General features: G+C 40.9%; 2 protein-coding genes across 2 annotated transcripts; one reads left to right on the forward strand and one right to left on the reverse strand.

The window, feature by feature from the left end:
- The first annotated feature begins 783 nt into the window (after positions 1-783).
- On the forward strand, positions 784-12,417 carry LOC147306219 (uncharacterized). The gene is made up of 4 exons (XM_086278951.1): positions 784-1,105; positions 6,534-6,797; positions 7,843-8,856; positions 12,296-12,417. Exons 1-4 carry the CDS (start codon positions 898-900, stop codon positions 12,415-12,417), a joined length of 1,608 nt encoding a protein of 535 aa, XP_086135077.1. The 5' UTR covers positions 784-897.
- A 4,359-nt stretch (positions 12,418-16,776) lies between these two features.
- LOC147306220 (PAN2-PAN3 deadenylation complex catalytic subunit PAN2-like) lies at positions 16,777-23,350 on the reverse strand. The gene is made up of 22 exons (XM_086277007.1): positions 23,084-23,350; positions 22,821-22,990; positions 22,615-22,732; positions 22,416-22,493; positions 22,083-22,338; positions 21,653-21,941; positions 21,379-21,475; positions 21,138-21,248; positions 20,887-21,006; positions 20,665-20,793; positions 20,352-20,551; positions 20,084-20,226; positions 19,799-19,905; positions 19,604-19,702; positions 19,373-19,501; positions 18,988-19,125; positions 18,840-18,899; positions 18,501-18,749; positions 18,213-18,356; positions 17,935-18,114; positions 17,728-17,821; positions 16,777-17,396 (listed from the first exon to the last, which is right to left on the reverse strand). The coding sequence occupies exons 1-22, from the start codon at positions 23,348-23,350 to the stop codon at positions 17,212-17,214; spliced, it is 3,363 nt and encodes a 1,120-aa protein (XP_086133133.1). The 3' UTR covers positions 16,777-17,211.
- Between the last annotated feature and the right edge of the window lie 374 nt (positions 23,351-23,724).

Genomic DNA, 23,724 nt, shown 5'->3' on the forward strand with positions numbered 1-23,724 from the left:
AAAGCTTGAAAAATAAAACTGAAAACTAGAATAAAAAATAAAATCAAATGTCCATCAAGATCTTTACAACCAACAACATAAAATTTATCTTGATTGGCTAGTCTAATTCAAATAAATAACCCCTAAAGCCCTGCCTAATGAGAAACCTGACGCAGGGTCATTTGCATACTAACAGTGATTGGATGTTTAGCTCGGGGGAGGGTGAGTGCAGTGTGAGCCTGCGCACAAACAGAGCACGGAGGGAAAGAGCGAACGAGAGGTGAAACCTATAATCTCATGTGTGCCTTTTCCAGTGGATTTTTCAACTACTGTAGTAAATCCTGTCCATGTTCAGTTTGTGGGTAATCTATTAATTTCTTTCTCAACTTCTAAAAGAAAACAGATTAACCTGATTTTTAGATACTAACAGTCTCTTCTCTGGGGATCAGAATGGGTTTCATAAAGAAAGGGATGATGGATAGTTTATTATGTTTGGAATCAGAAATCAGGAAAGCTCAAACAAATAAGGAAATGATGATAGCTGTCTTCTTTAATACAGGCATACAACGTGTTATGGAAAACATTAAACCCAGAAATCTAGGCGTAAATGGAAAATTGTAGTATTGAATTATAAGACTGATGAAAGAATATAATTGTCTTCCCTGCTATTCTCCTGTTCACACTCCAGTCCAGAAGGTGGGATAAATGCATCTGTAAGCTGATATGTCAAACGCCATCAACCCCCAAAGAAGAAGGGAGGAGGACAGCACTACTGTGGTAGTGGAGCAGTGCGTTTGCAGACATAGCTGCTGCTGAAGAAGCGGACTGAACCTAGAGAAGAGACAGAAGCTAAAGTATTGATCCCGTCAAGTTAGTGTGGATCTGATACCAATATTAACATCTGTGTCACTTCTATTGATGCTTGTATTGATCCGCCCAGTCTCAGTTGAAGCAGCAATGAGTTCAGTACAGTATCTGAGAGAGTTCATCAAGGAGAGACTAACTGCTGTTTATGAAGAAATCTTCTCAGAGGTTCAAATAACCATCATCCAGTATGAGGAGGAGATCAACCGTCTACGCAGACAGGATATCAACCGGAAACCTGACAGAAACTCACACATCATAGGTATGGACATGTTTTTAACAATGTGCTGTTGAAGCTGAGATTCTTCAGTATGATTAGCTTTACTAGAATATGTTAAACTGGGTATCCTTTGCTCATCCCAATCGGTCGCAGCAGATGGCCCGGCCCCTCCCTGAGCCTGGTTCTGCCGGCGGTTTCTTCCTGTTAAAAGGGAGTTTTTCCTTCCTACTGTCGCCAAAGTGCTCACTCAAAGGGGGTCATATGATTGTTGGGTTTTTCTCTGTATTTGTTATTGTAGAATCCACTGTACAATATAAAGTGCCTTGAGGCGACTGTTGTTGTGATTTGGCGCTATATAAATAAATAAATTGAATTTATCAGTGCTGTAGTTCAATGTTCAGTGATGGACTATGTTGAACTGGTGCAGGTCGATGGTCACTGATAGGTTAGGTTTTAATACATTTTAATTCATTTATTTATTTAAATTTTTTCTCTAACAGATTCCAATGTTGAGTACATCAGGCATTAGTGTTTTAGATCATCTGTAAACACTGAGATTGTGCAGTAAAATATAGTTAGATGTCAGCGGAATACACATTTAACAAGTTGTTAACAGCCTTCTCTGAAGTTGAAGTGAAGTTTCATTTAAAAAAGGATTTTATACACTGTAACAGGGCAGCCCTTAGCAGCTGGAAACACAGTGAGACAGACCAAGGCAAGCGTAGTGGAACAAAGTATTTATTTGCTATATGGCTCTCCTTACAACAATTAACTTGTCGAGCTTCTGCACAGCACAAAAAAAAATCCACCCTCTAATGACAACTGGCAGCCTTAAATATGTTCAGCTGTCACAGACTTAACCATTATTCCACTCTCAGGTCAATTCTTAAATCCCAACCTTCCACCACAGTACACAATATATCAATAAGAATAAATAAATACATAAATACATTTTCACATTTACATATTAATAAATATTTCACACTTTAATGTTACCCCAAACCCAATATTATAAAAACCCAGAAACCCAAGCACAAAAAGATTCACCACACTCTCTTTACCAATGGTCTCTCCCGGAACCTTTAAATGGTGTCTGGACCCCAGGGGAAACATTTGCCCAAACACCTTGAAGAGGACACAGGCAAGAAAGGTGAGTAATCATTAACTTACAAACACTTATTTGCACCACTTTTATCCCTAGATTTCACACACACATTTGCCTTAGTTTTCCTTATTGGTAAACCTTAATCACAATCTCAATCACCATTCTTCTCTCCTGACAGTAGTGATGGCCAAATGAAGCTTTCCGAAGCACTGAAGCTTGTATTGAAAAACGGTTCATTACTCGAAGCTTTTCAACACAGTCCTCTCCGGTGACATCTGGTGGTGAAAATTTTGAAGAGCAGCTTGAATCTGCAAAATAAAACGGACTGCTCAATTATCACTGCTCACTAGTGATGGGCAGATGAAGCCCCATGAAGCACTGAAGCTTTTCATCCAATTGGTTCACCCCAACGCGAAGCTTCATGAAGCTTCATTTGCTCTAGCAGGACACCTACTGGACGTAAAAATAATAGCTGGCATGAATTTGAAGAGTGTGGCATTTTGCACACAGCCTGTAAATGTCAACAACAAAAGGAGTGTGTAAAACATGTATATTGTAGTGATGGCAGTATACTGTGTATATTTATAGTGGCAGTATGGGAAATGATTATTTGGAAATGCTTGAAATGGAAATGATCATTTACTGTGAGGTGAGGTGTGGTTGGGGTGTGGACAGTAGTTGTGCTTTTGTAACGTTGAGGTATGGACAGCTACACACTGAGGCTTTGAGCCTCAGTCCTGCCTGTTCACATTTTATTCTGTAAAAACTAAATTTTCACTGCTTTTATGACCTTTTTAGTGGGGAGAACATAGCTAGGATTTAATGATTTAACAAATCTTTTGAATCCTTTGTCCTCCACAATGCTAAATAGCTGGGAGTCCTCAATCACCATGCTGACCAGGTCTTCATCTATTTGAGATTGTTCTCCTGAGGAAAGACAATAAAGATAAAGCACAAATATAAATATCACACACGTAACTTATAACAGTTGTATAATATTGTTATATCATTTAGTAACATTACTGCATCCTATATTATCATTGCATTTGATGGCTCACCTGGTCTTGCTCCACAATCGGTGTCCCCCTTATTCTCATGCAAAGCTCTGTAGTGCCTAAGCATGGATGAGGTGTTGTTGTTGTCATATCCCAGCTCCCTGGCACATAGCAAACACTTCACCTTGTACAAAAGTCAAGACAGCTCAACATAAATTGTATTGCACCATCAGTATCATGAAAATACATCTTCTGTAGAAATTTACATACCTTGTTGGGAGGAATAAGATCAAAATGTTCCCACACAGGGGAGGACATCCTCCTCTTCTTAGCTGGCTCCATTCTCTCCTGACTTTCCTCACTCTCATAAACCTCCAAACGGTCTCCAAACTCTCACTAACCGCAACTCTCCATCAAACACCCACATTTTTGAATGAAGTCTGAGGGGTTTATATCGCTGTCATATCTCGCGGCAAAGTTCGAACCACTTCATGAACCAGTCACGTGGTACAGCCGGGCAGCGAGGCTTCGGACGTCATCATTTTCAGCTCCTCCCATAAATGAAGCAAGCCTCGATACGCGCTTCGCGGAAACGCCCCCTCCATTACTCGACACACGCTCCGAAGCCTCGATACAGAACGTCCCATCACTACTGCTCACTCAAGAGTGGAGTTCTCTCTGATATTGGGCCACCGTTCCGTTGCTTTGAACATGTAATTGGTTTTGTTTTCTCGATTGGGGGGCTGAAAAAAATGTAATGCGTATTTGCGTAATACATTTTGATCAATAAACTTTCCCTATTTAAACATGCACTATGGTGGCCTTTCTTTGCTCATAACTCCTTGATGTTGGTAAATACAATAAGTGAGCAATATATATAATATACATATGAGAATGCACAGCACATTATGGAGTATGCCCCTGCTGTGAAGTCCTGCCTCCATCTACTTGTCGTTTAATCACTGGACAGCTGGACAGGTTCATACAAAATATTAGATTAGGCCAATTGTCCTATACATATTTTTGACCTAGGGGTGGGATTGATTGTGAACTGGAAAGGGAAAATGCTTAGGAAGCTGAGTAGGGCTGCATCGTCACTGATTTGTAGAATCATTTTGATTCGATACAGGATCCGATTCAATTTGATTGGAATCTGGAAAGTTTTGCCTCAGTCAGAAATATTACAAGTCTGATCATTTAACAGTATATATCCATAATTTCGTATCTATTAAAAGAAAGCTGACACATGTGAGACTCAATTAGAGATGTAAACAGAGTTATGAAACCTGCAGCTGCAGAAGCCAGCGAAAAAAAAAGAGGCAAACACAGCGCGGACCCGCCGACACATCAAAATCTGACTCTGACGCGTCGGGTCCGCGTTCTGTGTTCACGTTTGTATGCAGAATCCGTAAACCTGCTCCCAGTTACTGTTTTAGCTGCATGGTGTTTGACGACATGTTGTGAGGTTTAACCTGAGATGCTGGCGTTTCAGGCATAATAACGTTAATTTACAAATCGACACGGGATTTTAATGAATCAATATCACTTTATTCAATTTAGCATGGATTGTAATCAGAAAGGCGATAATCAAAACCCATCCCTAATCAAGAACTTGCAAAGTAAAAACATGATCAATGTAAGGTAGCCCTTTTGTTATTTACAGTTAACAAGAGGATTAGTGTTACTGTGCGCTGGCTGAGTCTGTTTCTTTTCTTAGAAATAGTTTCTCCTGCCCTGGAGAAAATCCACTTGCATGGAACAGAAGAGGCTGTGGAGTGCAGGAACTACACTACAAGTTGGTAGATATGCAGGTATTCCTGGGTCCTGCAGACTATCACCTAAAAACAATAAACAAAATTATTTTCCAAACTGTAGCAATGTCATGTACGTATAGTGTCAAATACATTTTTGTAGTCTTCATCAGCTTTAATTCACATGGAAGTGTTCCTAAAGTCATATGCTGTAATGATATTTACATTATGAAAACATGATTTTGGACATTTCAAGTTTTTCACTTCGGCAGATAAAATGAATTGAGCAAAATCAACTCAAAATATTCCCACACGCCAGAACGTCCTCTCTTCCTCGCTGGCTCCATATCTGTCAGTGGAATGATCACCTCGTCGCTATCTGTCACCATCAACACTCCACGAATCCCGTGGATGATTCACTTCCTTATATCTGTTTGAATCAGGTACCGAAGCAGTTACGTGCGTAATGAAGCTTCGGACGTCACTGGTCACGTGACTTTTGCCAAACGAAGCAAGCCTCGACACAGTGCTTCTGAACCAGTGTGTTGTTTTTTTCGACACACGCTCCGGAGCGTCAGCTTCAAGCGGGCCATCACTACCTGACAGACAACCACCACATTCCTTGACGAGGAACAGCTGTGCAGGATCTGAAACAAGGCCACCAACTGACCCTAAAATTCCCAATAAATAGTCAACAAATATTTAAACTTCTTGTGTGCAAATCCATGCTTAAAGTGCAATGCTCATAAATTGCTTGATAAGGTGCTTTTAATAAAGTGAAAGGTGTGCTCTAAAGTGCTATACAGACAATACAATATAAATAAATACAGTAAGGGAGTCCTCTTCCTTACACACACTGATGTTTTCATGGTGGTCACATTGCATTTTAGTTTGGTGAACTTTGTGTCTTTGCTCACAGTGAGGATCCTTGCTGTGAGTGTGCACAACTATTTCCCTGAGCGTGCGTGTGCGTGGGGCTCGTAATGGGTCATATGATAGGCTGATCACCATTTCTTGGTTTTTGATTCATGCTTTTAAAAATATTAGTTTTTATATCACTGTTATGTTCCCCTGAGGGGTCTAGGTGGTGAGGGGGAAGTAACAAAAAGTGTCCGGGTGAGGAAAAAGAGTTAAGGAGGCAAACGGGTTAAATTAAACAGTTTTATTAAAGTAGCTCAACTAAAAGAGCCGCTATCACCATTTAAGAAAACAAACAAAACTCAGGCGTTGGTCAATAAAGTAAAACATAAGCCAAAAAGAAAGAGCAGCTCACTAGCTGCAAACACAGACACGCAGCTCACTAGCTGCAAACCACAATAACACAGCTCACTAGCGGCAAACACCACAAACTCTCAGCTCACTAGCTGTAACCACTCACATGGCACTCTGGCCCAGAGCTCACCTTTCCCTGGGGTTAAATACCTTTAATTACTGATGAGAGTCAGCTGTGTAAAAGGGAAAGGTGGCACCTCAAGCAGAAGCGATTGAAGGACACTCCCACACAGGCACCTTCAGGAGGAGGCCCTGCTAGGGCCGTAACAATCACTAAATATAAAAAATATATAGTTTTTGTATCACACAATAGTGATTATTGTTCTTGTGTTTCTTTATTCCTCAAGACCTCCCAAAACAACATGACTGTAAGGAAGAGGAGGATCTGGATGAGCAGCAGGTCTGTAACCAGGAGAGGAACTCCAGTCTGGACCAAGAGGACCCAGAGACTCCGCAGATTAAAGAGGAAAAGGACAAACTTGGCAGCAGTCAGAAGGGAGAGCAGCTTGGGCTGAAGCAGGAGGCTGAAGGCATTATTGTCTGGACTGATAAAAAGCAGCTCAGACTGCTGGAGACCATCTGGAAACCTGTGATAAAGTTACACAGAATAGGTATGTAAAACTATGTTGATTTAATAAAAGTGAATATAACTCACAGACAGCTCAGTGGACCAGTGGTTAGCACTGTTGCCTCACAGCAACAAGGTCCTGAGTTTGACTCTACCAAGTAGCCAAGCCTTTCTGTGTGGAGTTTGCATGTTCTCCCCTTGTTCACTATCCAGAGACATACGAACAGCCGGGTTAGGTTAGTTGGTGATTTTAAATTGCTCATAGGTGTGAATATGAGTGTGAATAGTTGTCTGTGTTTCTGTGTTGACCCTCCGACAGACTGATGAACTGTCAGAGAATTGAAGGTCAAAAAGTAATAAGCAACATGAATGAATCTCTTCAGCCTGATTTTCTGTTCTTTATTTAAACACATTTCCACCATTAACCTGTGCAAAACGGTGAAAATTAGTACGTAAAAATTCACCAGAATGAAAGACGTGAAACATCTGGGTTTCAAATTTCCACTCACTGGTCAGACAAAATCTACACAGAGACACAAAGTCAACAACACAAGTTTCATTTTGTTCTGTTATCAGTTTAAGTTAAAGAATTATGTTTCCTCTGCAGCATGGAAATGGTAAATTTGAACAGTTTACAGGTCTGGGTAATATGAATAAATATTTCTATTCTGTTTTGGAAAATATGGAATTCAGAGTTTCTAAAGTTAAATTTGTTAGACAAGAAGAGTGTTTTCATGGCATTTCAAGCACAGCCAAAACGGTTACTACTGTGTAAGAGAGCTCTTCCCCAGCATGCCTTCTTGTAACTGCGGCCAATTCAGACATCCACATTCATTTAACAAAAAACAACATCTATTTATTTTATATATCAAAGACATAAGAAGCTGAACTTTGAAATTTGCTAATAAGAGTGTCAGAACTAAACATTTGCATCAGTGCCCAAATAATTTGTCACGTTTGTAGACTTTAATTTTAGTGGTATATGTGAGCAACAGGCTCACTATGTAGAGACCTGCTAATGGTTCAGACCAGTAAATATTTTCTCAAATGTTTGTTTTACTATCATCTTTTCCCCTTTGTGCATTCAGATGCCCTACAGCAGCATGCTTTTGAGGAAGAGGAGGTTCTTACAGACCAGCAGGTCTGTAACCAGGAGAGGAACTCCAGTCTGAACCAGGAGAAACCAGAGAATCCACAGATTAAAGAGGAAAAGGAGGAACTTGGCAGCAGTCAGAAGGGAGAGCAGCTTGGGCTGAAGCAGGAGGCTGATACCTTCATGGTGACACCCGCTTATGAGGAAAGTGCCTACAGTAAACCAGAACCAAACAGTGAGCAGCTCCTTTCTCACAGCTCTCCTGAAGCAGAGACCCGAGATAATGAAAAAAGTCAGCATGTGGTCTCAGGAACTACTAGAAATACAGAGCTGAATGAGAGACGTCACAGTCAAAGAGTAGACAACCTTCCTGTGTCATCGAGTAAAAGTAGAACGGACACAAAGAACAAGTCTGTACAATGTGAAGTGTGTGGAAAAACTTTACAGGATGAATACAATATGATTACACATCTAAGAGTTCACACAGGTGAAAAGCCGTATTCCTGTAGCACCTGTGGGAAAAGATTTGCTGACTTATCAACATTGAAAAAACACAAGAGAATTCACAAAGGTGAGAAGCCGTATTCTTGTGGCACCTGTGGGAAAACATTTGCTACTTCATTAGAAGTCAAAAAACACACGAAAAGTCACACAGGTGAGAAGCCGTACCCTTGTAGTACCTGTGGGAAAAGATTTGCTACCTTATCAAAGGTCAAAACACACACGAGAATTCACACAGGTGAGAAGCCGTATTCCTGTAGCACCTGTGGGAAAAGATTTGCTACCTCATCAACATTCAAAACACACATGAGAGTTCACACAGGTGAGAAGCCGTACCCTTGTAGTACCTGTGGGAAAAGATTTGCTACCTTATCAAAGGTCAAAACACACACGAGAATTCACACAGGTGAGAAGCCGTATTCCTGTAGCACCTGTGGGAAAAGATTTGCTGACTTATCAACATTGAAAAAACACAAGAGAATTCACACAGGTGAGAAACCGTATTCTTGTAAATGGTAAATGGCCTGTATTTATATAGCGCTTTACTAGTCCCTAAGGACCCCAAAGCGCTTTACATATCCAGTCATCCACCCATTCACACACACATTCACACACTGGTGATGGCAAGCTACATTGTAGCCACAGCCACCCTGGGGCGCACTGACAGAGGCGAGGCTGCCGGACACTGGCGCCACCGGGCCCTCTGACCACCACCAGTAGGCAACGGGTGAAGTGTCTTGCCCAAGGACACAACGACCGAGACTGTCCAAGCCGGGGCTCGAACCGGCAACCTTCCGATTACAAGGCGAACGCCCAACTCTTGAGCCACGATCGCAACCTGTGGGAAAAGTTTTGCTGACTTATCAACATTCAAAACACACACGAGAATTCACACAGGTGAGAAGCCATATTCTTGTAGCACCTGTGAGAAAAGATTTGCTACCTCATCAACATTCAAAAGACACATGAGAATTCACACAGGTGAAAAGCCGCATTCTTGTAGCACCTGTGAGAAAAGATTTGCTTCCTCATCAACATTCAAAAGACACATGAGAATTCACACAGGTGAAAAGCCGTATTCTTGTAGCACCTGTGAGAAAAGATTTGCTACCTCATCAACATTCAAAACACACATGAGAATTCACACAGGTGAATTCTCCTATCTCCCCTTCTCTGAAGATAACCGTATTGTGAAGAAGCAGCATAGCTTGAACTAAGTTGTCACATGCAACGTGGGGTTTTTTCTTTCCTTTTTTTTTCTTTTTTTTTTTTTTCTTTCCTGCTTCCTCTCTCGGCCACATTGTTTATGCTGCGGTTGACAGGACAACCAACTGCTGGACATCCAGGAGGATGTTAAAATTCAACATATCTCTCCTGACAGCTTGTAACGTTGCAGAAAGGAGACTTTTGTGTTTTTTCAATGTGTTGGTGACTGCATAAAACACAAGTTAAGAGAATAAAAGGATATGGTTTAGCTAGCAATCATTTTTGCAAGCTATAATTTTATAGTTAGCTAATTTAGTTGGCTAATTTACCAGCCACATAAGCCCTGGGAGTTTTTGTGTTTCAATAACATTAAAATCAAATGAAGGTTCCTCCATTATTCAAATTCCTACTGATGCTAAATAAAGTTGACCCTGATGGATAAATTCCATGGCTGTTCCCTTTCATGAGTGAGTGATATTGGTTTTTGGTGTCTTCTCCCTGTCGTATGATGAGGGTAGAGCTGTACATTTTAGTTAGAACATGGTTTATCATATTTAGGTTGAAACTAACTTGCTAAATTCATGTGAACTTCTAACTCCACTGAACTTGGTGAAGTCCTTATTGTAACACCTCTGAAAACAGCTGCACATTGAAAGACCGTTTTTAACTCTCAGAGGTGCCTCAGTTGCTTTGACTGTGGGGACTGAAGGAGCATCTGGATCTGGAAACTTCAAACAACATCAAACAAACAACTTCAGACAGGACAACAAATCTTTCAGCCAGGTATTGCCCCTTGGTAGCATAAGAAAGAATGCAGCTTTAAGACACTTCTGTGTCAGCTTCACTATTAAAAACCTAAAACACATCCATCTTTAATACGATCTATTATTGTTACCGATATAACGTCTGAAGCAAGAGAATCACTTACATTTTAAATGAAGCAAATGTGAAAATCAACCATAAATTAAATTATATAATAAAACAGTATCTAAAAAGAGCTTCTTGCATTATTTTAATAGTCAAGATCAGCGCCTCTTAAAACTTAGAAAGAAAAATCTAAGACCAAACCACATCAACACAGACAAATTCAGCGTTTATTCTGATCTCAGTGCAGCTCCTACAAGCAAATATAACGTTTTCAATCCAGCTGCTGATTAAACTGAATAAAACTTGTCATAATAAAACTTTTTGCAAAGCACTTGACAGCAGTCAGACACTTTTCTTTTTCCCTGCCATGTTTTCTTTACAGCCCAGGTTTTACTGCTCAGGAAAAACAACTCTAAGGGGAAGCCTTTGTTACTCAGTGAGAAGTCAAGACTAGGGTTATTTTTTAAGCTCATTTAAAATACCTGCTGTACAGGCTATAAAAAAATGTACATTTATGATCACTATATCAACAAACGTGCACAGAAATACACAATAAAAACATAACACTCAATAAAACAGCTGAAACAGCTAAAGCTGAAAGCCAGTCAGAGTAAACTGATTTCTAACAGAGTCTTAAAATGATCAGACACCTGTTATGTTAATCGGAGAGGTTATCCTAAAGATTAGTGGCAGCCACCAAAAAGACTCTGCCACCATGTTCACGAGATACTAGACATATTTCTTTGGCTGAATGTGATTGTGCTGCTGATTTTTGCTGGATGTTTCACAGATGTGCTGAGCAGGCTCACTTTGACTTAAGCTACCACTGTACTGATTCTTTGGTAAGTGTTGTGTTTCCAGGTGCTGAATTGTACTATATGCTGTTTAGCCAACAGAAAGCTGAATTTCATTTAAAATACACTTAATGACAAAAGATACTTGACTGTTGATTTGGTTTACCATTAATAATCCTGGAAGTTAGACGACCTCTGGAAGGTGGACTAGCTTTAGATGAAAACCATACTCAGGTCTCTCCACTTATGCTTATTTTTAACAGTGGACGTCTTTCAGGATCTTTCTCCACCAACCAACATGGAATCTACTGCCTTCATCAGATGCTGCTCTCCGCATAGTTTCATTTGCCTTTCATGATAAAAGTGACCACTCCATGAGAACCATGAAATACTCTTCAGCGTGTGACACAAATTTCCCTCTTGAATTCACAATGTGTAGTTTCATAAGCATTATATGTCTAAATGATGCAACACAGATACTCATTTTTTCTTGAGCCACAAGCATGTCTGCAAGAAAAATGTCATCTTACCTTTCTCTCGTTGAGCAGGCATTTCAACTCTACTAAGTTAGGAAAATAAGTGAAAAAGACCAAACAATTGATCCAGGGCAGGCAAAGGCTCTTCCATGCTCACGAACAAGAGAGTGTAAGGTGAAGATAAGGGTTATTTGAAATTCAATTCAATTCAATTCAATTCAATTTTATTTATATAGCGCCAAATCACAACAAAAGTCGCCTCAAGGCGCTTCATAGATACAGAGAAAAACCCAACAATCATATGACCCCCTATGAGCAAGCACTTTGGCGACAGTGGGAAGGAAAAACTCCCTTTTAACAGGAAGAAACCTCCGGCAGAACCAGGCTCAGGGAGGGGCGGCCATCTGCTGCGACCGGTTGGGGTGAGAGAAGGAAGACAGGATAAAGACATGCTGTGGAAGAGAGACAGAGGTTAATAACAGATATGATTCAATGCAGAGAGGTCTATTAATAATCAGCAAAGCTTCCAGAAGAGCTTGTGGAAGATAGACTGAGAGAGAAAGAAAGGAGAATAATTTCTGATCATTGTTTTTCATGTCCACAGGCCTCAACATCCAGGGAGAAACCCATGACAGCACGGAGGACTCATGCACGGCCCTGAAGCTTTACAGGAAGTTCCTGGAACTGTTTCAGGAAGGAGAGAATCATTACGGGACGAAGGTCTGACACAGTCTGACTTACACTTCAGCTGCCATCTTGTTTTTAAAAATGGCTGCCCTCCAGGAAAAGTAACATACCTGTATTTAGTCAAAGGAGCTTGCAAAGAAAAGCGTCTGGACTTCTTTAAGTTGCTTGAAGACGTTTCACCTCTCATCCGAGAAGCTTCTTCAGTTCTAAGGTCAAATGGTGGAGAGTCCCAGATATAAACCTAGTGGGACTAACCCCCCACAGAGGGACAAAAGGACCCCCTGATGATCCTCTAAATGCCTGAGCCAAGGTGTGAAACTGGGTGTGGGTCCCAATCAGCCAGAGTTTCGGGTGAGTTCATTGTGAAACCTGGCCCCACCTTATCATGCGAATTCCTGAGATCAGATGGCCCAGGATGTGAGTGGGTGTTGGATATTCACAGACGTGGACTACAGCTTTCTTGGCTGCTGCCTCAAAGCACATTGTGCGCTTTCTATCTTGCGTGCTGCACATTATCGTTTATTATTTAGTAAGTACTGATATCTACTGCTAGCTAGTTTATTGTGATGGTGCTTTTTTTTTTTATTATGTTGCTCTTTGTTGTTTGCTTTCTCTTCTGTTTTTTTTCTCCATACAGGTGACCCAGGTGTTTTTTTTTTGTTTGTTTGGTTTTTTTTTTCTTTCTTCCCCCCGTCTCTTCTCCCCTTTGGTTTTCTTTCTCTCCCTCTCTTTCTTTCATTCTTTCTCCCTGTCCTATCCCCCAGTCATGTCTGTCCCTTTTGTAGCAACTGAAAATAAAATAAATTCATAATTATAATAAAGGTCAATCAAATGGACCAATATGGCAAGGCCATGATGATCCACTTGGTAAAATAAATCTGCTTGGCATCTTTCTTGGCCTTAAGACAACAATTCTGATGGCTATAGATCCAAACGGGACAAAAAATAAATAAATAAATAAAAAAGGATGTGAGTGGGCGTTAACGCATCTGGGAAGGGATCTCAAAACTGGATTATAGATGGCAGAGAGTTGGTGTCGTAAACCCCCGCCTCTGTTCAAAGATGGTCGCTCACAGTGGACATAGATGGCTTCTTTCACTCCTCTTTCAAACCATCTGTCCTCTCTGTCCAAACTGTGAACATTGGCATCCTCGAAAGAGTGTCCTTTATCCTTAAGATGCAGATGGACTGCTGAGTCTTGTCCTGTGGAGGTGGCTCTTCTATGTTGTGCCATGCGCTTGTGAAGTGGCTGTTTGGTCTCTCCAATGAAGAGGTCTCGGCATTCCTCGTTGCACTGTACAGCATACACCACATATGTTTTGGCGTTTTGTCTTTCGGGTGAACCAGTTTTTGTCTGAGCGTGTTGCTGGGTCTGAAATGCACCAGGATGTCATGCTTGGAGAAAACTCTCCTGAGTTTTTCTGATACACCGGCTACAACGTCTTTGTGATGGACCGAGCAGTGAAGGAAACTTAGGCACAGGTTAAAGTCCAAAAAATGATTTTTTATTTAACCCAAAAAACATATTTGGTTAACTCATGCAAAAAGAATCAAAATCTTGGGCCCATAAAAAGAGGTCAAACTAACAAAACTCTACTCAAAGTTAACAACACAACTGATAACTCAAACAAACTGACCTAACTTAATGAGACAAAGGGGAAACTTAAATAGTGGCTGATCAGCCCACAAAAACAGGAAAAGGGGTAAAACACACAAAACCTAACTAAACCAAACATAATGAACTCCAATTCCCCCCCATGGTCCTGAGTTATGGCGTGAACCAATTTGTAGCCTTCCTTTAAAGCTCGCTCTGCCCCTTTTCCACCTCTTGGCTCCTTAATCAAGGGACTGGAACAGCTGCAACTAAGGTAACTCAGAAAACAAAAGATTAATCATACATAACAGTGTAAACTAAAATGTGTGCACTTATTTTAGAATGCAGCGTTATGTGGATATATTAATTAACTAAACCAAAACCAGTTATTTATTGTCCTGTAAATAAATTCCTATATTTAAAGAAAGAAATGTGAATGCAATGTTACTTATAAGCCTCTACACTAACATGGTGGGTATTACCACTGTGTGGCTGTAAGTGCAGCCATCACAGTCTTCAAGTAACTTAAAGAAGTCCAGACGCTTTTCTTTGCAAGCTCCTTTGACTACGATGACCTGGATGACTGAGAACCTTCACAGACATACCTGTATTTAGTTTGTTTGCACAACCAAAAAGCAAAAACTCAGAAGACCTTTAAGACCTTTAAATAATGCATATTTAGGACCTCTGAAATTCAACATCCTCTAGTGTCTCAGAAAATGTTTTCCTTGCTGCTTTAACACAGCCTCACCTGTGATCTGATAAATGTTAAGATTCAGTTCAACCTTTGTCCCATTTATCCACATTATATTTCATAGATATGCACAATAAAACAAATTGTTTTTATTAAACAGACAAATTTTATACATAGTACATATAATTTGCAAATTGACAGAAATCCATGAGAATTAATTGTCAAAGTTGCCATTAAAGTCAAGCATCAATCTTTGCTCATATTTTTGTTATTGTACTTTTATGTTTAGCTGTGACTAACTGAACACATTTGTGTCCTGCTTTGAATGAAAGGGTCCATTTCTCATTTTAATCATCTTTTCAGTCAGGTCCCAATTAGGCATTCTTTAATTGTTAATAGGTAAATATGAGGGTTGGGATCAAAATGTTGTGCTCCCTCTCTGTCTCTCCATTTCTGCTCTTCAGAAATAATACTGATCTTTTATGGAACAGCAAAACTGAGATGAACTTTTCTTTTTTAATATCCTCACACAGATCGACCCATAATTGAAATTGGAGCGATTTTCGTCTACTTCGTTTTTTTTTCTTCTCTCAGTCAAAACATAACCACGATATTCAAATATCAAAATGCAGCTGTTAGTGTGACCTTGTCGGTGTCAGACTCCAGTAAGACACAGCCTCACACAGCCTGCAGAAAATAACGAGCAATTCGCGCAGTTACTTTGCTACACTGCTCTCGTGCTCTGGGGGGCTTGTAGATGTCTGGGGCCTTGATCTCCTCCATTCCTGCTTCATGTCCTGGGGGGCAGGGCTCCCCACACCTACTATTAGACAGTTACACGGAGAACCCTTGTGAATATATGGATCTACACGCACACAGGTGTGTGTTGTCGGACTTGTGTGCTGCTCAGTAACATTCAATATTTATTATTTACTGTTACTTGTGGTTATGTTGGTTGTTGCTGTGGATGCGGATGTGCTCATGTGTAAGCCGCTGCTTTGCGCTGCATTTGGCTGGGAATTGTTGAAATTAAATATTTACATCTTCGTATATGAATCACATGAATTAGCGCACTGTGCATCACCCCAAGGAAATTTCTACTTACTAAATCTGGACCTGGATATCAGCTTCACACCAGCCATTCGTAGTGTTATAAGTCTACTTCACGATCTTCTGAAGAGTCCTGAGTGTTTGGTGACTTCTGACTGACTTTTAAGTTTAAACAATACTCTGGCACGGAAAAGGTTACAACTTTCTTTGGACTTTTATACCCCTGAAAAAATGCTTCCTCTCTCTCACAGAATCTGTTGATTTCGGAGCCTTGAACTGGTTCAAAGGCCTTGACTGTCTTACTCGCCACATATTGACAACAATATTCGTACTGATTTATTTTAGTATTATTATCGATATTACAATATTTCTGAGATTGTAATAGCTCGTTTTTAAGCCTCCCAGTTATCAGTATTGTGATCACACTATTGCTTTAATATTATTGAGACTACACAACACATTCATCCCTGACCTCCACATATCCAGCTGAACAGGATTACTATACTCTGTGTAGATTTACACATTCTTTCGTGGAACATTGAAATAACTGTGTTGTGTAGTTTTTTAACATATCTACTGGATCATTACTAACTGTATGTTTAGTTTTACTTGTAGAGTTGTTGGTAAGACCAGACAAGGAGTTCAAACAATTTCATTTTATGGTTCCCAAAACAAAACAAGCCGAAAAACAATGAAAATAATGACATAAACCTTTAAAAACAACTGTAAGAGTGAACGGTAAGAGTGTGCATATTATCCAGCAGAGGGCACCATTATATCAAAAAATCGTTCAAATGTGACTTAAAGCTTTATTAAATGAAGCACATCTATTAAAGTATAGTTACTACTTTTGGTGGTGGCTGTAAATGCTGCACTTGAAGCACAGTCCTTACCAGTTAGAGCATTTTAAAGATGTCGAGGTGAAATATTGAGGACAATTTTTTCAAACTTGCTAAATGTGTCATTTATAGAAGAGAAATAACAGCTTTTGAAAAATTGAACGTTGATCTGAATTCTGAGAAAGCTGCAAAAAGTTAGCTGGAAAATGAACAGTGCAACAGATTTCACAGAATCTGGTGAAAAAAAACAAACTAAATTCATTGTGGTTGGAATCTGTTTTAATCAAGATTTTCATGGATTCGTGCACATTCTCCACTTCCTGGTATCAAACAACAAACATTTTACAGTGCTCAGGATGACTTCATTTACATGCAACAAGTTTGACTTTTTCCTTTAAAACAAAAACAAAATGCTTCAAATTCATATTTTGAATGATCACTTTCCCCCCTGTAAACCTCTCTGAAATAAAAAGCTTATATTTAGATATGATAAAAACAACTGAGTCACTGACTCAAAGCAAATAACTATAAAATATGATACAAAATAAGCAGCCCGAGCATCCTCAGGTCATGGTGTTGCTCACAGTCCCATCACAGAGGGAAGCACAGCAGCACCCGTGGATGGAAGGAGAGTGCATTCAGTCCACTCAGACGGACTATCTCATGTCCGAATCCGGGACTTTCCAGTTCAGCTGGAAGCCTTTGTCGTAGACTTCGTAGAGCACTTTCGTCACGTAATGATTCCCTCCTTCCTGATACAGCTCCAGGTACTTCCTGTAAAGCTTCAGGGCCGTGCATGAGTCCTCCGTGCTGTCGTGGGTTTCTCCCTGGATGTTGAGGCCTGTGGACATGAAAAAAAGGTCAGGAATGATTAAAATGAAAGTGTTCAGCTTCAGATTACAGTGTGGATATGAGGAATTGACACGTACGCTTTAGTGCATGAACTCAAAAAAGCCTCTAAATACTTTGTTGTTCAGATTTAATTCCAAGATGAGTTTGATGACAACTAAAACATCATGAACTATACTGACTTCGGTAACATGAGCGGATTATCCAGTTTACATATTTGGATCCTAATCCCTCTCGCTGTAATAATGTGATTTAATTCGATTACAGACTCATATTTGGATTATTTGGATTTGATTTTGGTTTTTTTGTTTCTACTAACTTACCAAGAAAATACCAAGCAAGGAATTTCAGAGAAATCATCCTCTTGTAGGGCAATCGGAAGAGGTGCACGGTGTCGATAACTTGATCTTTGGGAACCTTAAGAAACAGAAAATAAAAAACATTAAAATCAAAGCACATCTATAAAAAAGAAATCACATCTTTAAACGATATGAACTAATTTGAAATTTAAAACTGATGAAATAACGTACCACTAAATTAATGACACGAAAGTCATTCTGCAGGCCGTGGCCGACGAAGCGAACTCCTGCATTGATGAGGAAGCGTAGCTTCAGGTAGGTCGACTTCAGCGTGGTCACGTGCTTAGAGGATACTGTGGCATCCAGGTCTCCAGGTTCGATTCCAGAGTATTTTGTCAAATAGTCGACCACCTGGAAGAACAAATTGACAAGTTAGCGGGTGGATCCTTGAAACATTATATATTCATTCTTTTAGGTCATCGTGGTCTTTTCTCTCTGCAGCTTCTCACCTGCTCCTGAGTGGAGATGTAGTCATCGATGAAGGGGACCCCCTCGTTGGGCCCCTGACCCCTCACACAGGTGATCCTGGCCACAGACATCTGACTGGGCGTGATGGTCGATTTGGTGCCGTCGCTATGCAGCACTGCTTCCTCCTGCAAACGCACACATTCAGGGGTCAAATTTGTTTTAAATACTTGAGTCAGATTAGCTGAACTACTGAAAATATGTACTAGGAATATTTAAAATTGTTTTTGATCCTATATTATAATTAATGATGGTATCATAGCCAGACTTACCTCACTGAGCTTTACAAACTCAGCGTCCAGCCCCACCAGGTCACCAGCCTGCGGCATCTCACTGACTGTGAGTGGGATGAAAGTGGCGTCTGTCTTGCTCTGCTTCTCAGTCCGATATAAGTCGGATTTGACTTCAGACTGATTGTGCTGACACTCACTGCAGAGGTCGTATTTGGTGTGGTAGTTTCTCTTGGCGTAACACAGGATGGCTGGCACTTTCCAGCTCACATCAAACTGTGCAGCCTCAGTCTGAAAACAAAAGGAGAAACATTTTTAAATGACTGCACACATTAAAGTTAGCATGAATAAACAAGCAGGAATCTTATCTAGGATCCTTACCTGCTCAATCGGCTCAATGAGGAAGTCATTGAAGAGGTACCACTGCTGGCGAGAGACTCCCTGAAATAATAAAATCATTTTGAATGTTAAAAATGAAACTTTTTGTAGTCAGCAGATGTCAAACTTTTCTTATCTAAGCGTCGCTCACCTCTTTTCTTTGATGGTAGGTCTCACCCACTTTGATGTGTGCGACCAGATTACCACCCGCGCCAGCGTCCAGGATGTGCGGCACCGTGGCCACCAAGTCATACAGAGAAGCTCCCTCCGCCTGTTCAGCAGCACTTAACTAGTAACAGAAAGTGCAAATAATTGTAAGATAAACTTTTTCATTTCACAAAATTCATGTGTTACAGAAACAAAAACACTAAAACCAACCTATAGTTCAATATCTACAGATTAGTGTAATAATGTTTTAAAAATATTGCTCCTGGAAATATGGTTTTAATCTTGAAGTGAAATTTTAACTTGGTGATGAAAAGTTACTCAATTATTTCTTCAAGTGCAAAGATCAGCTGAAAATCTAAAGTCCTCACCTCCTCGCCCTCAGGCCAGCTGCTGATCTCCAGTCTCTGACTTTTGCTGAGGGACATCTTGAGAGTGGCGGGGATCCACACGTGACGCTGATCCTGATCTGTCTTCTGCATGGATTTGTTGAAGGTGTACTATAAAAACAGAAACATGGGCAATCATGTAAATAATGAACAGATAAATCAGTTTCTTTGTTTCTTTTAACTGTATTTAAACACGGTGAATCAGTGGCTTACCTCGGCCTGAACCTTCCAGAATTCGGCCTCTTTGCTGCTGTTCACCTCACAGTTTATCACCAAAACATCTGGGAGACGTCGAATGTTGCGTGTCTGCACCTACAGTGTAACACAAAGAAATGATTACCCTGCACAACAGGTAACAATCAACCATAAATGAATTGTCATTATGAGTGAATGAAAGCTGTAACTCACTGTGGGCTGATACTTGTCACAGTTTCCACACCATGTGTGAGATCTCTGCTGCAGGCAGATGCTTTTCTTCAGGATCTCAGCAAAGTCGTGCTCCTTTATTCTTTCTCCTGAAGTGTCAAAGTACAATGAATATCAGTGTATACATCAAATCAAGCAGATATTTCCCTCTGCTCATTCAAAAACTAAATTAATTCAAACCATTATGTAATCATTAATAGTTCAAGTTTCAAAGACAGAGTAATTCACAGTCACAGATATCCATGCTCTCAGTGCTCTCAGACTCACCTTGAGAGTCAGGGTAATGCATGTTGAACAGCAACACGAGGGAGGAGTAGACTGTTTCTATGCCACAGAGACACGGGCTGCGGTTCTCAACTTCAGAACAAAACAGCTCTCTAATGACAGAGTCGCCAGAGGAGCCCAGAGAACTGCAACACAAACACAAATCACAGTTTCAGAAACCAGAAGGAAAACTCTGCATTTATAAACAAACATAATGATAAGACTGGGACAGTGTCCAGTAAGAATGCAGGTCAACAACGATGTGTTTTACCTGCTCCTGGTCGTCCTGTAGGCCCGTGGATCCTCCTGCTCCTGTGTCTCCTGGAAGAGCTGGTAGAGGATGAAGTGATTCCATCTCTGGATTAAGCGACCTAGCTCGACTGTTCCTGTCGTCTCCTCACAGTTTGAGAGGATCAGGCCCATCTCTTTGGCTTCAGGGACGTTTCGAAGTGCTCTGAGGAAGTTGCTGGCCTTAAGGAAGAAGACATTAGAGGTTACTTTGGGCAGTCACAACAAAATGAGATTTCAAAGTAAGAGCCTTGCAATCCCCAACAGATTGAAAACAAAGAAAGAAAGAAACTTACCTGACATGGATCTCCTTGTGACAAATCCAACATGTGGAAGAGGAAGCCGAGTTCACAAGCCAAACAAAACTCCTTGTGGCACAAATGATTCTGAACAAGGCAGCGAACTGGCTCCAGGAAGTATAACACCTAAGATGCAAACATAAAAGACCCATGGAACATTTGACAAATTGTCTCATATTAAAAATTAAATGTACACATTGTGAATCTTCAGCTTCTTACCTGGATCATGCAGTTACAGTAGGCGTTGGGAATCTGCGGCTCCAGGCCAGCAAACAACGTCCTGTTGTAATGTTTGAAGTCAAAATCTTCCCGTCCACGTTTAGAGTATTTAATTGTCACCTGAAGCACAACAAACACATCTTCGTCACATGTTTGGGAAATCAAAGCTTGTAGCAACACTCTAGAAATTGTTACATCTTAAAATTAACTGTATCTCTATGAACACCAGGGTGAAACGTAGCAAGTCCAACCTTTCTGTACTTTTCGGGAACAATGTGAAGGAGCGGCTCTTCATCACTCTCTGTTGGAGATTCAGGGATGTGGTTGTAATAACCAGGTGACTCTTCTTTATTTGCAGGGACCTGCAAACAACAAACAGGAAAAAAAAACTTAAAATACACCACGTGGAGATGGGTTTAACTTTTTTTGTAAATTTATTACAATATTGTAAAAATGACAGTTTAAAAGAGAAACAAGTTTTTTTTTACATACCTGGTTACAGGGGCAGGCAGAAGGATTTTCCACATAACTGTTGAAGCCAACAGTTTCAATAGTTTGTGGGATTTCTGGGTCCATCCCAGGAACCCACCTGTTAAAAAGAAACATGTTTTAGATGGAAACCTTTAATGGGAACTACGTGAGACTCTAACCATTTATATCAACTGGGGAAGACTCGACATTATCTTACAAACTTTTATTGAATCTGAAAACAATATGTATGAACGCTCTAATGCAAACTCTTCAGTCTCGTTAGTGATTGTGTTACCTTGAGCTGGGTGTAGCCTGGGCAGTGGGGATGGGAGAGCAGGGCTGCAGGTTATGATTCCAGGCCAGCTGAGGCTGTGCATCCACAACGCAGGGCTCTCTGGAGTAGACGTTAAACATAACGTCCCGAGTATCGGACCAGAGATGCACACAACCCCCCGAATCTCCAAAGGCTAAGGCTTGTTTGCTGGATGAGACCTCAAAACTTGTGAGAAAGTGGCCGTTTGTGTTGACGTGGAAAATATCCGCCATGTTGGCGAGGCCAGTGGGCTCACAGAACTGACACTCACCTGGAAAAAGACACAGAATGCAGGCAGTTATAGCAAAGCCACAAATCACACAAAGATTTTGTATGTCACATTTATTGGCCAAACATAGTAAGACTATGCTACAGAAAACTGGACTAAAGAATCCTGAAGCCAGCTTCATACCTGTCTGTGAGATGATTGCGAGCCGTGACGTGTAGGTAGGAAGGAAGCGCACAAAGAATGGATCCACATGCACCCAAAGGGGGGTTGCAGCTCGCATCATGCGGAGGTCATACACCATCAGGAAACGTTCATTCAGCCCTCGGCTGGAGAACCCACTCACAGCCAAAAGGTTTCCATGAACATCAAAGTCTGACAGGCCGCCAGGAAATGCGTCAAACTTTTGTGTCCTAAATGTGCGCAAGTCTCGAAGGGTCACCTGTTATCAGCAGAGGGTCAGTGTTAGAGAGATATAAACCAAACCTCATCAAACTGATCCAATCAGGGGATACTTACTTTGCCAGAAGGATGCCCAAAGACGAAGAAACGATTGGTCTGACGCATTATTGTCACTCCAGGTGCCTCCACTGTGAACTGAAAGGACAATCAAGACAGCAGACAGTCAGACACTCGCTGTGAAGTCAGTTGTATGATGTGCCAGTGGTGTAAGCATAGATAGTTGTGGATTTTGATAAACATAAGCCTGGTGTCTTACTTTTTGAGTTTCTTGAAGTGTGTTCATGTCAATTTCAACCACATAGTTTTGTAATCCCCCCATGAGCAGCATGTTATCAGTCATGAGGAGACTGTGCATATCAGCTCCTTCTTCCATCCTGCAAAGCACCAAAAATGGCCATTAATTCAATAACATAAGGAATAATTTCACAGCTTCAGATCATCAACAGTCAATGTAACACTTACCGATAATCAAACATGACGAGGCCTCCACGAGTGTAACATCTGAGGTTGCACTCAGAAAGGAACAGCACGCCTGTTTCCAAACTCTGTATGTGTCTGATGGCATCAGTTGCGTGCACTTGGAAAGAAGAGTAGTGTGCCATCGTAGGTCCAAGGAAGGATTTTACATGACCCTAAGAGAAGGGCACAAATATTATTACAGAGTGCAACATTTAAGGTGAATGTAGAAGAAACAAACTCTGCTGAAGCATCATTTTGGCTCTTACCGTGTAGTTTCCCATCCAGAGCATTTCCCGCTGCAGGTCAAAATATGTTGCAGTGACGGGGATGCCAGCTTCTGAAACTTTACTGTGCAGCTCAGAAAAAATCCCCTTCCTTACGTGCACAGGCTCAGGAACGGTCACAGCCAGCTCCTGTGTGTACACTCCCACGTCTTGGTGGAGGTTTGGATTCAGATATGAGTTCATGGAGGGCTCCAGTCCCCCAGGAGTCCACTGAGGAGACCAGTGAGGAGTCCAGTGAAGAGAGTTCATAGTCCTGTGATGGTTGGCCCAGTATTCACCTAATCTTGTGCTGAGAGCTTCAAAAATCTTCTTCAGCTAAATCAGCCTGCAGAGGAACTGGAACTTCTGTAAATAGTAGTACTTGCAGGTTTAATCCCAATCTCTTGAAATGCAGAAAACTGGAGTCCAGATCTAAAGTCTGATGGATAGAGCCACGTATTTAACCTCCACTGGGATTCAAGGCGGTCCTAAGAGTCGTTGACTGTTCCTGCATTAAACGTTAGGCTCACAGGTTTCAGGGTCTGAATCAAGGTGAGTGCGGCTGAGTTTACATGAATACAGGTGTGAATTCTTTAGGAGACGTGGGCATCATATCATCATTAAGCCCACATTAAGGTGTCAGA

The sequence above is a fragment of the Aulonocara sp. 'chitande type north' Nkhata Bay genome, linkage group LG20, assembly GCF_057382095.1.
Source record: "Aulonocara sp. 'chitande type north' Nkhata Bay isolate Kocher_YH1m ecotype deep benthic linkage group LG20, A_spYH_male_GT1.1, whole genome shotgun sequence".
Lineage (NCBI taxonomy): Eukaryota > Metazoa > Chordata > Actinopteri > Cichliformes > Cichlidae > Aulonocara > Aulonocara sp. 'chitande type north' Nkhata Bay.